Source organism: Salvelinus alpinus, chromosome 38 (assembly GCF_045679555.1).
Source record: "Salvelinus alpinus chromosome 38, SLU_Salpinus.1, whole genome shotgun sequence".
Classification (NCBI taxonomy): domain Eukaryota; kingdom Metazoa; phylum Chordata; class Actinopteri; order Salmoniformes; family Salmonidae; genus Salvelinus; species Salvelinus alpinus.
The window spans coordinates 6,151,610-6,165,862 of NC_092123.1; the positions used below are offsets into that span (position 1 = coordinate 6,151,610).

Here is a 14,253-nt window from a genome sequence, read left to right on the forward strand (position 1 = left end):
GGAGACGTCCGCGTCGCTGTCCGAGTTACTGTCAGAATCTGAGAGGAGGGTACCAGAAAGAGAGGGGTTATCACTGGGAGACTCAGCAATGGTTGAATAGTGTTCACTATTGTACATCACCGTAACCCCAAAAATACTGTACACTACAAATATTGCATGTGCCTTCCATTAGGACGGTCAGAACGGTAGGTATCTAACCTGACAAGCTGTCATCCGAGTCCTCCTCATCATCCTCCAAATCATCCAGATCATCATCATCATCATCGTCGTCGTCGTCGTCATCCTCAACAGAGTCATCCGAGTCCTTGCTGCTAGGGAGACCGGGGAGACCTGGGAGGCCGGCCTCGGCCCCTCTGAACAGGTCCACCAGAGACTGCACCAGGTGACTCTGAGAGAGGCCCTTCCAGGCTGCCATGGGGGCCAGAGCATGGGCCTGAACCTGGAGGTTAGGGGCCTGGAGCTTAGGGGTCTTGGGGGCCTTGATCTTCCTGGGGCCCCGTGCCGTGGCCGGTGAGGGTGAGGTAGCGGGCCGCGCCGGGGGGGCCTGAGAAGAGGCCGAGTGGGCCCTTCCGCCGGTGCTGAGGTTGACGGGCAGCGAGAGGGACGCCCCTGCCCCAGAGAGGTCCTTGTTGGAGTCCTTGCGGGGCTTGGTGATAAGGGCCAGCGGTGCGTCCTGAGCGGTGGTGCTTTGGATGACTCCGTTGGGGTGGGCAGCCAGGCCCAGGAGAGCGCTGGACAGGAAGAGGTTGGAGTGGTTGTTCTGGGGGGGAGGGGGGAGGGGAGCAGGGGGCAACTTGGTGCTTCTGCCACCGCCACCCAGACTCTCCGGGGAGGACAGCTTGGGGGGCGGCAAGGAGGATGACTTCACCCCAGCAGCCTTCCGAGAGGTTCTGTGACCCTGCTGCTTCTTGGGCTGCGCCGCCGGGAACGTCTGGCCTTGCGAGAGTAAAGACTGGAACGGAGGGAGGGCGGGAGGGAAGGAAGGAGGGAGGGCGGGCAGGAGGGAGGGGGATAAAACAAGGGAAAAGAAAAGAGAAAACAGCATAATTGTGCCAGCTGTCAATTTGCATCTACGTCGATTATTCAAGCTGGTGATGAAGCACAATGCCTGGCTCACTGTCTCACTGCCTAGGACAGAAGCCTGGAGACAATTGCATATAACAAGGCAATAACCACAGCCATTGTACTAAGTAAAGAGTAAAACCGCTGAGAAGCGGCTTCCAGTTCCCATATCTCACTTAAATGACTACAGTTATGAGTCTGTGAAAAGTGTTAGCGTCATGCATCTGTGTTTTACTTTAAACAGCATAACGGCAGATTTTATAGAACGACAGTCACGTTTGGCGTTGCACCGTGTTTCAGCAAACACAGGTAAGGGCTTCGACATGTACATTCAACTAGATGTGATATCAAGTGAAACAAATCCATTTCACAGACCATGCAATAGGCCTTTGGTTAAAAAAGAACCTCCCCAACAGTCAAATAGAACAGGGGAGAAGACCAGATTTCCACTTCTAGCGGGCTGCAGCAATAGGAATTAGCATAATCAATGAACTACTATTTCAGTGACCATTTCGACTACATGCGCGAGGTCCACAATGCACTGTAGAAGGTGATAAATATGTATATGTTTTATCTAGTTGTGAATGTATTAAATGGAGAGTAAAACGGTAGTAAATACATAGCTATATATAGTAGCTATATGTGCCGTCTGCTTTGCTGAGGTAATGAGGCCAAAAGCATTGACCTTTTGGTTGACCTTTTGGTTTACAGGCTGAGCAGCACAGCGGGACACCCAATCAAACGACTCAGACAGGACTGCCACTTCCCTCTCTGACTCCCTCTGGCTGGAAGCAGCCCTCTTACTGCAGCTCATCTACAATATGTTACCATGAATACTGACAACCTTCTAACTGTGAAAGGAGAAACGGTTTCATGTTCGACCGATGATCCAAATGAGGTGAAAAGCTAAGCTAGCCAGTAACCAATCTGTGGTATTATTTGACCATGGGGAAAAAGAGCTACTGTGTGAATAATGGGATTTTTTATTTGTATTTCTTTTATTTAACCTTTATTTAACTAGGCAAGACATACTTGATACCATATTCCTTGCTAGTGGCTGGGCAGAGAGGACACTGGACCAACCTGTTTGAGCCTGAATTCGTTGATTTGAGAGAGTGAATCCTCCAGCAGCTTCCTCTTACTGGCTTTCCCACTGCCAGGTGTCTTCAGAGGCTTGGGCTGCTGGGAGTTGGCCATGGGCGACGTGAGGAGAGGGAAGGATTGAGGCGAGGAGGACAGGGGTACGGAGCGGGACAGGGAAGTGCAGAGGGACAGGGGCAGGTTCTGCGGCGAGGAGGGCAGGAGCTTGGGCGGCTTGGGGGAGGATGTGGTGCGTCCTTTGGGCGAGGTGATGAGGGGGATTGGCGAGGCAGAGAGGGGTGATGGGGAGGTTTCCCTGCGGGGTTGGGTGAGGAGAGCCAGGGGCTTGGAGCTGGCTGCTAGGCCCGTGGACTGGATGACACTGAGGTGCTGCTGGAGACCCTCCTCCCTGGGCCGGGAGGTCTGGAGGGACAGGGGGGAGCTCTGGGACAGGGTAGGAGGAGAGGGGCAGTGCTGTGAGGGGACCAGGATGGGGGGGTCGGAGGGTAGGCTGTGGGGCAGGTTGTTCCTCTTGTCTTGTGCCTCCTTCATGCCTGAGCTTAGTGTCCCGATCTGGGGAGGGAGGGGAGGAGAGGAAGCCCGCTGTTAGCTCACCCCGGAGCACATCACAGACATAAGTAGCTACACACTACCAGTACTATTCACGATCACTGTACCTTCATTTTTTTCTTCTTCGCCCGCCTCGCCTTCTCCTTCTCAGAGTTCCACGCCTCACACTTTCCATCCTCTTCCTCGTCTTCATCATCGTCGTCATCATCATCGTCGTCGTCCTCTTCCCCTCCGAGGTCCTCCAGGTCGCTGCTGATGGCTCCGTTGCTGGAGCTGTCCGAGGAAGAGCCTGATTCGCTGTCACTGACCCCAGCGACCTCTGCTGGCTTTTTACTGGGCTTCTGCATTAAGGCAGAGAGGCTGTCAATCAATAAAGCACCCAGTGTACATTTTGACCACGTGATTTTTGTTTCTAAACTGAAAATGGAACACTTAAAATGTTCAAAATAGACCCCAAGTCAAATACTTCAGGCTTTACTATAGCTATAGACAGGTTGGCTTTTACCAACACAACCGACGTGTGCAGAACTGTTGGCTTACACTGTTGACAACATGTCAACTATATTTCATCTCCAAATGTTTATTGAAAACATAAATACAATTGTATAATGACCACTATCGAATTTTTTCCCTTATAAGCATTGACATGAAATCTGGCAAAACACCTCAAAACAAGACACGGTATCAATAACAAGATACAACGAGCTGAAACGAGCTGCCTACGACATGGCAGCGTCTTGTCATTGTTGCTAGCTATCTGAGCGTTCAGAATCATAACGACGCGGCTTCCGGCCACACCGATGTGCGCGCATCACTTTCGTGACGTCATCAGTAATCTAGAGCCACTACATCATTGAGCTGACCTTGTCTTTAGGTTTGTGGGGTACTTTCTCCAGCTGTAGCTCTGCTGTGTGGCTCTGGCTGTGAGGGCTGCTCCTGGGGCCCCTGGCCTTGGGGCCCTTAACAGACTGGGAGGCACCCAGAGATGGGGACGCGTTCATGGAGTAAGACCCCTGCATGGTTGGGGAGGAGACCCCACTTCCGTTCACTGCCCCGTTCACCCCTGAAATCGCACAGAAAGAGGCACAGCACACTGTTACATATCATCTCAATCTCATCTGAGCAACGAGACGTTGCGAGTAAAAACGCTAAAGAAATATCAGGGGTTCTTCTGAATGTGGAAACAGACTAAAAAGCCTTATGAAAATCTAGATTTACGCGTATCTCATTTAGGCATGCTGAACATGGCGTGAGCACAACATGAGTGGTTTACATAATAAAAGATAAATTAAAAGATAGCATCAAATTAAAAAAGTAGATTGAGAGAGAAAGGGTACAGAGAGAAAGAGAGCGAGAGAGACAGAGAAAGAGACAGAGAGAGACAGAGACAGAGAGACAGAGAGCAAGAGAGAGAGTGTGTGAGAAAGACAGAGCGAGAGAGAAAAAAGACAGAGAGTAGAAGAAGAAAAAAGCCTACACATACGCCATTAACTGAGACTGGAAGTCATTATAAGGTTCTCGACGGGAGAAATCTCATCACGGAGCCGGAGACTGCCGAGACTAGGGAGCCTCTCACTTAATCCCTGTGAACAGTTTCCACCACCTGCTTACAGGAATGATTAATTCATTCACATCTCTCGCAATTGCCAGAGGGGTAAAAAAAAAAATACGTTGCGCTTTAAATACCTCACCCTCTTAAGGGTACCTTTTATTTCCTGGCGGTAAAATCATTTGCTGCTTTTGAACAGGTGTGAGAAGCTCCTTCACACTCTGTGCCAATATACAGGTACAATACAATACATATTTCCCCCTGATGAGCACAGGAAGTGTCGCAATGATCCCCTTTGTTCTCAGGTGTTATTATCTGTATAGGTCAGAATGAAGCACTTGGAACGGTTCAATGTAAGAAGGATGGGCGTAGCTGTACCTTTGGGGATCTGTCCGTTTTTGCTGGGGGTCCTGGAGGGGGGTTGCATGGGGCTGTGGTTCTGCTGGATGTGGGGGGTGAACATTGTGGGGAGGCCCAGGAACGGGGGGAGGAAGGCTGCTGCCCCCCTACTGTGGGCCTCTGCTGCTCGCCACCATTCTGATGAAGAGAGAGGACAAGGAGGAGGACATCGACATGTCAGTGTCATTCTGTCTCATCCACTAACTTCAGTACTGTATATCATGTTCAGGTCAAGTAAATCTCCTGGACCCAATCATGTTATATCTGTCCAGGCGCCACACCCGGGCCCCTCTTACCTGTCAGAGCCCCCAGCTGGGGGTGTGCGGCCAGGGCAGCAGACATCCCCAAGGACCCCAGAGAACCCAGGGACCCCAACGACCCCAGGCCTCCAAACTCTGGGCGTCCTGAGCTAGTGGTGTACAGGCCGAAGGCTGGGTGGCTGACCAGGGGGAAGGCACTTGACAACGTGTAGGGCTGCTGGTCGCTCATCGCCCCATACAAACGACCTGATGGACAAACGGTACAACAAAAAACTATACATCAATCAAATGTACGTATTAAGTCCTTTTTACTTCAGTAGTCACATAAGCAGTTGTCACATGACTCATTGTGTATCTATTATTATGTGTTTTACTTTTCTATTATTTCTCTATTTTCTTTCTCTCTGCGTTGTTGGGAAGGGCCCGTGAGTCAGCATATCACTGTTGGTCCACACCTGTTGTTTACAAACCATGTGACGAATAACATTTGATTTGATCAGCAGTGTGCTTCTGTTTGGGGTATAAATAAACTGAATTAAATTCAGAGATGACGCGAGGGTTCGTCGTGCCCTCGAAATACCCTGACTCGCTGGCTTCTTAGGTATTCATCCCTTCTGTGTGTTCAAGTTTAATGACGTTTCCTCTTCTCCCCCTACAGGTTTTCTGCTGGGTAAGGTGATGTTTTATGTATATTCAACAAGACATTAGGCAGCGTAAAGGACAAAGATTGCCCTGGATTGGAGCTTGACAGGATTACACATCCTTGTTTCAAACACAGAACAGAGCAGCTCAGATCGGAGTGACTGAGACAGAGACACTACTCAGAGGGGAGACGCGCATCCTGCGTGTTCTAGATCGACGGAACTCTAGGCTGTACTTCAGTAGGGGAGAGAGAGAGAGAGGGGAAGACAAAAAGAGCAATCCCAGTCGACAATTCATATGATATTTTCTGACGGGGAGCTGATTTGTTTAATTGGGCTACAAAGAGAACGTTCTTAGGGGCAGAGTAAAAAACTAAGCCGCGAGAAATTACCATAAGTATTCGAGTTTTGTATTTACCAAGAAACTTGAAACTGATGCGGGCTGAGCAGCGGGACATTTGGACCGCTGGGAGTGTAATTGAAGTGTTTCTGCAGGTACGGTATAGGACTGATCCTTCCATGCTACTCCATTATGTCTATCACCATGCAAATTAAACGAGCTCAAATAGGCTGAATCAGTGGTAGAGAGAATAACAAGCGAGTCGCGGTCCTTCAATACATCAGTGTATGGTGTTTGAGAGGCATACCTGCGGTAGAGCCTGCTCCTAATACTTTCCTCCAAACCTTTTCTGATTTAAATTTCAGCAGCACACTGCCCAAAAAAAGAGTAACACTTCAACACGATCGTCATCGAGCTTTCCCCTAAACCTGAGTACAATCATTTCTGGCAGGGCAACCGGAGCGCCTTGTCTCCTCGCACAGTCAGATGCAATTTGGTCTGAGCATATTTCATGCAAATTCAATTTCCATTACAGAAGGGTGAGAAAGAGAGACAGAGAGAGAGAGAGAGAGAGAGAGAGAGAGAGAGAGAGAGAGAGAGAGAGAGAGAGAGAGAGAGAGAGAGAGAGAGAGAGAGAGAGAGAGAGAGAGAGAGAGAGAGAGAGAGAGAGAGAGAGAGAGAGAGAGAGAGAGAGGCTGGTCGAGGGAGAGAGGGAGGCTGCGGCGGGGCGAAGCCTAGCTCTCTTTGAGCCAGGTAATACGTATGCATAAAAAGTGATGACAGGAGATATAAAGTGTTATTCACTGAGCTTGTGAAAATGTCAACCTACAACACGCCCAGTGAGTGCTGTGTGAGTGCGATGCCCCCAAGTCCTACAGAATCAGATGATGGAGTTGAGACGCACAGAACAGAACCAGAACATTTGCGCCTGCCTGTCTGGCTGTCATAACTGAGAAAAAACAAAAACTAAACATAATTAGGCCTAAGCTAAAGCACTTTCATTTTGCGTGCCCTAAAACAGCTACATATAATCAACAATATAGAGATGGGAGGATGAAGTGAAAATACAATGTTGAGGGTAAATTGCTGAGATGATCAAGGGAATCGAATTAAAATGTCCTTATAGCATCATATTACATAGCATAACTGTCTGGTTGGTTAATCCTGAGTTCGAATTACATTATCTCACTTACAGAAGAGAGGAAAGTGTTCATGTTCCAACTCTTCGACATTAGGCCGGACTGTGCACCTACAATATCATAAAATGTGCACAAAGGCCACCGTAGGCCTAATGCTGGGAGCATCTTTTCAACAGCAATTTAGGACTAACGAAAAATGTACATGTGTGATTTCCCTAGAGACAGATTCCTAAAATGGCCTAAATGCTACCACCATATTGTAAACCAGTAATATGGAAGTCTAAGGAGATTGAGGAAGACAACTTCGGGATCACAATAGGCTAATAAAAAGGTTTATTTGCATGTGGGAAGCGGAGTTGAAATGCTCAGTGGGAGCTGGGGAGTGTCAGCCAGCGTGCCAGAGTGGTGTGGCGACACATGAGAAAATGCCCTTTGAGCCGGCTTCAAGGCCCTAGTCTTCGCAGTCTGCTGCACCACGACAGAGGAGAGAAATACCTTGTGTACTTCATTAGAATATGCTGAATATGGAGTGCCTTGCCTTGCCAAAGTCAGCTAGCGGATACGGAGACAAATGACTGAAAATACAAAACACAACCCCCGAAAGGCCAGCAGCAAGCAGCCACTTCCGTCGCGTCTCCCTCCCGCCAAAACCCCGCCTGTCACTCTCGCCTCGACCGACCTTCCCCGAGCAACAGAGTGACATCTGCAAATGCCTTTTCAATATTAATGCGCTTCCAGCTGGAGAATAATTTAATCAGAAATTTGGAGAGAAGAGAGCAGCAGAGCAGAAATACAGGATTACCTGATATCCTTTCTCTCACTCTCCTCCACCCTCCTCCTCCACTCTCTCTGACAAACTCACTGCATTCTAAAAAAGCGCTGGGCCCTTTTTTTTTCGTGTTCGGAGGATGCTAGCCGAAGGGGGATTAATTTGTTGTTTGCTGCAGTCAATCAAATTTCCATGGACAGATTTAAAGTTAATTGCATCCGTGAGCCGATCCCAGTAGGAAAGACTGCTACATGCGCCCGGGCTTTTTCAAAGTGATATCCTCATCAATGACACACTGCATGCCCCCCCCCCACCCCCCACCCCACCCCCCTCCTCCCCATCTCCTTCCACCACTGTTCTTGCTCATCTGAGATTTCTTCAATGTTTTTCTCAAGTAGTATTGGCAGGTTGGCAAAAGACCTTGAATTAATTCCTCTGCTCTGCTGATACCTCTGTGACAAGAATCCGCCACGACATCAAATAGTTCCAACAGCTATCATATGACAATAGAGGAGTGTTATTACTGTTAAAATGGCTCCTAGTTACCGAATCTGAAGTCACAGCCACATGTTCCACAGAGTGGCTATTCCTTTAATTGTGACTAGTGTAGGTGGCAGGAAGACAAATGTACCTTCTCCATCATGTTTCAACAGCTTTAAAAGCGTGTTGAACAAGTACTGTACGTCAGGCTATGAGAAATGAAAAACTACAGAAATGCATCTCAATATGAAACCAAAACAAAACTGTGGAACGAACTACATTGGGGATTTGCTGGTGGTGAGGGGCTCTGCACTCGATTTAAGCATTTCAACATAAAAATTAAATAAAATAAATATTTAACCTTTATTTAACTAGGCAAGTCAGTTAAGAACAAATTCTTATTTACAATGACGGCCTACCAGGGAACAGTGGGTTAACCGCCTTGTTCAGGGTCTTAACGACAGATTTATACCTTGTCAGCTCGGGGATTCTATCCAGCAACCTTTCAGTTCCTGGCCCAACGCTCTAACCACTAGGCTACCTGCCATCCACATCAGTGGGTATATAATAGGTATAGTATATATAATTAATAATTAATATGAATCCTCATCGTTAGATTCCGCTCCGCGCGGGAACAAGACGTCTCATATGAACGAACTCTTGCTTGGCTTGATCAAGCTCGGCACAACTTCAGAGCTAGAAGCCTGCCTCTCAGCATTTCATTTGACGCCCGGCCCAAAATCACTTATCTAGACAATCTGAGAACAGGTTATGGCGCAGAGGGATATGGGCAATGTATAATGCATGAGAAGATGGCCTAATGGCTGCTTCATTGGAGCAACACGGGGGAGAGGAGAGAGAGAGAGAAATACTGGGGGCTTTATTTTGTCGCTTTTCTTATCATGAAAGAGAAAGGCAACAACTAGTGCGGTGTGAAATTTGCATGCTATATGCTGGTCAGTGTGATCTGTCGACTACTGTGTGTGTGTGTGTGTGTGTGTGTGTGTGTGTGTGTGTGTGTGTGTGTGTGTGTGTGTGTGTGTGTGTGTGTGTGTGTGTGTGTGTGTGTGTGTGTGTGTGTGTGTGGTGTGTTTGTGTGTGTGTATTCCTCATGCTGCATAATGGCTCCGAGACCACATTTAGAATGCAGAGAAAAGGTCTGGTTGTTTGGAGCTGGCACGAAGACACTGAGTGGCTGACAGACATGTTAAATCACGCAGGCACAGCCTGAGACACACACACACACACACACACACAAATCAGTGGTGCAGCCACATAGCAAGAGGTTGTCAGGAGACATGGGCGAGCATATCTGTGTGTATATGTGTGTGTGTGTGTGTGTGTGTGTGTGTGTGTGTGTGTGTGTGTGTGTGTGTGTGTGTGTGTGTGTGTGTGTGTGTGTGTGTGTGTTCCGTATTACACAAAAGAGGCTTTCTAATTGTTTGGGATTCATTAATGCAGCAGCTTTCAGCAGCAACCCAAGCTGTCAGAGGAAGGCTGAGTCTGGGAGAAAAGGTGTTTTCACAGGCCTAACAATAACTACATCATTAATACTGGGGGGAAGTCAGCAACGCATTCAACTCATCCTTTTCCTCGTGTTGAAAAAATGAGAACTTTGAGTTGAAGGTGAACCTTAAGGGGTTTTTAGTTTCTACGCCACTCATTACACAGTGCACAGGTAATATGCTTGACAGTAGTTATGGAGGGGCTGTTCTATTCTATATATACCGACAGTAGTTATGGAGGGGATGTTCTATTCTATATATACAGACAGTAGTTATGGAGGGGCTGTTCTATTCTATATATACAGACAGTAGTTATGGAGGGGCTGTTCTATTCTATATATACAGACAGTAGTTATGGAGGGGCTGTTCTATTCTATATATACAGACAGTAGTTATGGAGGGGCTGTTCTATTCTATATATACAGACAGTAGTTATGGAGGGGCTGTTCTATTCTATATATACAGACAGTAGTTATGGAGGGGTTGTTCTATTCTATATATACAGACAGTAGTTATGGAGGGGCTGTTCTATTCTATATATACAGACAGTAGTTATGGAGGGGCTGTTCTATTCTATATATACAGACAGTAGTTATGGAGGGGCTGTTCTATTCTATATATACAGACAGTAGTTATGGAGGGGCTGTTCTATTCTATATATACAGACAGTAGTTATGGAGGGGATGTTCTATTCTATATATACAGACAGTAGTTATGGAGGGGCTGTTCTATTCTATATATACAGACAGTAGTTATGGAGGGGCTGTTCTATTCTATATATACAGACAGTAGTTATGGAGGGGCTGTTCTATTCTATATATACAGACAGTAGTTATGGAGGGGCTGTTCTATTCTATATATACAGACAGTAGTTATGGAGGGGCTGTTCTATTCTATATATACAGACAGTAGTTATGGAGGGGATGTTCTATTCTATATATACAGACAGTAGTTATGGAGGGGCTGTTCTATTCTATATATACAGACAGTAGTTATGGAGGGGCTGTTCTATTCTATATATACAGACAGTAGTTATGGAGGGGCTGTTCTATTCTATATATACAGACAGTAGTTATGGAGGGGCTGTTCTATTCTATATATAGAGACAGTAGTTATGGAGGGGCTGTTCTATTCTATATATACAGACAGTAGTTATGGAGGGGCTGTTCTATTCTATATATACAGACAGTAGTTATGGAGGGGCTGTTCTATTCTATATATACAGACAGTAGTTATGGAGGGGTTGTTCTATTCTATATATACAGACAGTAGTTATGGAGGGGCTGTTCTATTCTATATATACAGACAGTGGTTATGGAGAGGCTGTTCTATTCTATATATACAGACAGTAGTTATGGAGGGGCTGTTCTATTCTATATATACAGACAGTAGTTATGGAGGGGCTGTTCTATTCTATATATACAGACAGTAGTTATGGAGGGGCTGTTCTATTCTATATATACAGACAGTAGTTATGGAGGGGCTGTTCTATTCTATATATACAGACAGTAGTTATGGAGGGGCTGTTCTATTCTATATATACAGACAGTAGTTATGGAGGGGCTGTTCTATTCTATATATACAGACAGTAGTTATGGAGGGGCTGTTCTATTCTATATATACAGACAGTAGTTATGGAGGGGCTGTTCTATTCTATATATACAGACAGTAGTTATGGAGGGGCTGTTCTATTCTATATATACAGACAGTAGTTATGGAGGGGCTGTTCTATTCTATATATACAGACAGTAGTTATGGAGGGGCTGTTCTATTCTATATATACAGACAGTAGTTATGGAGGGGCTGTTCTATTCTATATATACAGACAGTAGTTATGGAGGGGCTGTTCTATTCTATATATACAGACAGTAGTTATGGAGGGGCTGTTCTATTCTATATATACAGACAGTAGTTATGGAGGGGCTGTTCTATTCTATATATACAGACAGTAGTTATGGAGGGGATGTCTATTCTATATATACAGACAGTAGTTATGGAGGGGCTGTTCTATTCTATATATACAGACAGTAGTTATGGAGGGCTGTTCTATTCTATATATACAGACAGTAGTTATGGAGGGGCTGTTCTATTCTATATATACAGACAGTAGTTATGGAGGGGATGTTCTATTCTATATATACAGACAGTAGTTATGGAGGGGTTGTTCTATTCTATATATACAGACAGTAGTTATGGAGGGGATGTTCTATTCTATATATACAGACAGTAGTTATGGAGGGGCTGTTCTATTCTATATATACAGACAGTAGTTATGGAGGGGTTGTTCTATTCTATATATACAGACAGTAGTTATGGAGGGGCTGTTCTATTCTATATATACAGACAGTAGTTATGGAGGGGCTGTTCTATTCTATATATACAGACAGTAGTTATGGAGGGGCTGTTCTATTCTATATATACAGACAGTAGTTATGGAGGGGCTGTCTATTCTATATATACAGACAGTAGTTATGGAGGGGCTGTTCTATTCTATATATACAGACAGTAGTTATGGAGGGGCTGTTCTATTCTATATATACAGACAGTAGTTATGGAGGGGCTGTCTATTCTATATATACAGACAGTAGTTATGGAGGGGCTGTTCTATTCTATATATACAGACAGTAGTTATGGAGGGGCTGTTCTATTCTATATATACAGACAGTAGTTATGGAGGGGCTGTTCTATTCTATATATACAGACAGTAGTTATGGAGGGGCTGTTCTATTCTATATATACAGACAGTAGTTATGGAGGGGCTGTTCTATTCTATATATACAGACAGTAGTTATGGAGGGGCTGTTCTATTCTATATATACAGACAGTAGTTATGGAGGGGCTGTTCTATTCTATATATACAGACAGTAGTTATGGAGGGGCTGTTCTATTCTATATATACAGACAGTAGTTATGGAGGGGCTGTTCTATTCTATATATACAGACAGCAGTTATGGAGGGGCTGTTCTATTCTATATATACAGACAGTAGTTATGGAGGGGTTGTTCTATTCTATATATACAGACAGCAGTTATGGAGGGGCTGTTCTATTCTATATATACAGACAGTAGTTATGGAGGGGTTGTTCTATTCTATATATACAGACAGTAGTTATGGAGGGGCTGTTCTATTCTATATATACAGACAGTAGTTATGGAGGGGCTGTTCTATTCTATATATACAGACAGTAGTTATGGAGGGGCTGTTCTATTCTATATATACAGACAGTAGTTATGGAGGGGCTGTTCTATTCTATATATACAGACAGTAGTTATGGAGGGGCTGTTCTATTCTATATATACAGACAGTAGTTATGGAGGGGCTGTTCTATTCTATATATACAGACAGTAGTTATGGAGGGGCTGTCTATTCTATATATACAGACAGTAGTTATGGAGGGGCTGTTCTATTCTATATATAGAGACAGTAGTTATGGAGGGGCTGTTCTATTCTATATATACAGACAGTAGTTATGGAGGGGCTGTTCTATTCTATATATACAGACAGTAGTTATGGAGGGGTTGTTCTATTCTATATATACAGACAGTAGTTATGGAGGGGCTGTTCTATTCTATATATACAGACAGTAGTTATGGAGGGGCTGTTCTATTCTATATATACAGACAGTAGTTATGGAGGGGCTGTTCTATTCTATATATACAGACAGTAGTTATGGAGGGGCTGTTCTATTCTATATATACAGACAGTAGTTATGGAGGGGCTGTTCTATTCTATATATACAGACAGTAGTTATGGAGGGGCTGTTCTATTCTATATATACAGACAGTAGTTATGGAGGGGTTGTTCTATTCTATATATACAGACAGTAGTTATGGAGGGGCTGTTCTATTCTATATATACAGACAGTAGTTATGGAGGGGCTGTTCTATTCTATATATACAGACAGTAGTTATGGAGGGGCTGTTCTATTCTATATATACAGACAGTAGTTATGGAGGGGCTGTCTATTCTATATATACAGACAGTAGTTATGGAGGGGCTGTTCTATTCTATATATACAGACAGTAGTTATGGAGGGGCTGTTCTATTCTATATATACAGACAGTAGTTATGGAGGGGCTGTCTATTCTATATATACAGACAGTAGTTATGGAGGGGCTGTTCTATTCTATATATACAGACAGTAGTTATGGAGGGGCTGTTCTATTCTATATATACAGACAGTAGTTATGGAGGGGCTGTTCTATTCTATATATACAGACAGTAGTTATGGAGGGGCTGTTCTATTCTATATATACAGACAGTAGTTATGGAGGGGCTGTTCTATTCTATATATACAGACAGTAGTTATGGAGGGGCTGTTCTATTCTATATATACAGACAGTAGTTATGGAGGGGCTGTTCTATTCTATATATACAGACAGTAGTTATGGAGGGGCTGTTCTATTCTATATATACAGACAGTAGTTATGGAGGGGCTGTTCTATTCTATATATACAGA

At 44.9% G+C, this 14,253-nt stretch overlaps 1 protein-coding gene across 18 annotated transcripts in view; it reads right to left on the reverse strand.

Moving 5' to 3' along the window:
* The window catches only part of LOC139566482 (bromodomain adjacent to zinc finger domain protein 2B-like), an 82,580-nt gene that overhangs the window by 18,562 nt on the left and 49,765 nt on the right, over positions 1 to 14,253 (reverse strand). For all 18 annotated transcript variants that reach the window (XM_071387705.1, XM_071387703.1, XM_071387711.1 and 15 more), the window contains 7 exons: positions 4,957 to 5,166; positions 4,640 to 4,798; positions 3,576 to 3,775; positions 2,820 to 3,053; positions 2,146 to 2,715; positions 199 to 952; positions 1 to 38 (listed from right to left, as the gene is read on the reverse strand). The exon at positions 1 to 38 is cut by the window's left edge and continues 247 nt beyond it. In XM_071387705.1, the coding sequence (XP_071243806.1) occupies positions 1 to 38; positions 199 to 952; positions 2,146 to 2,715; positions 2,820 to 3,053; positions 3,576 to 3,775; positions 4,640 to 4,798; positions 4,957 to 5,166 (2,165 nt within the window). The remainder of the gene's footprint in view (positions 39 to 198; positions 953 to 2,145; positions 2,716 to 2,819; positions 3,054 to 3,575; positions 3,776 to 4,639; positions 4,799 to 4,956; positions 5,167 to 14,253) is intronic.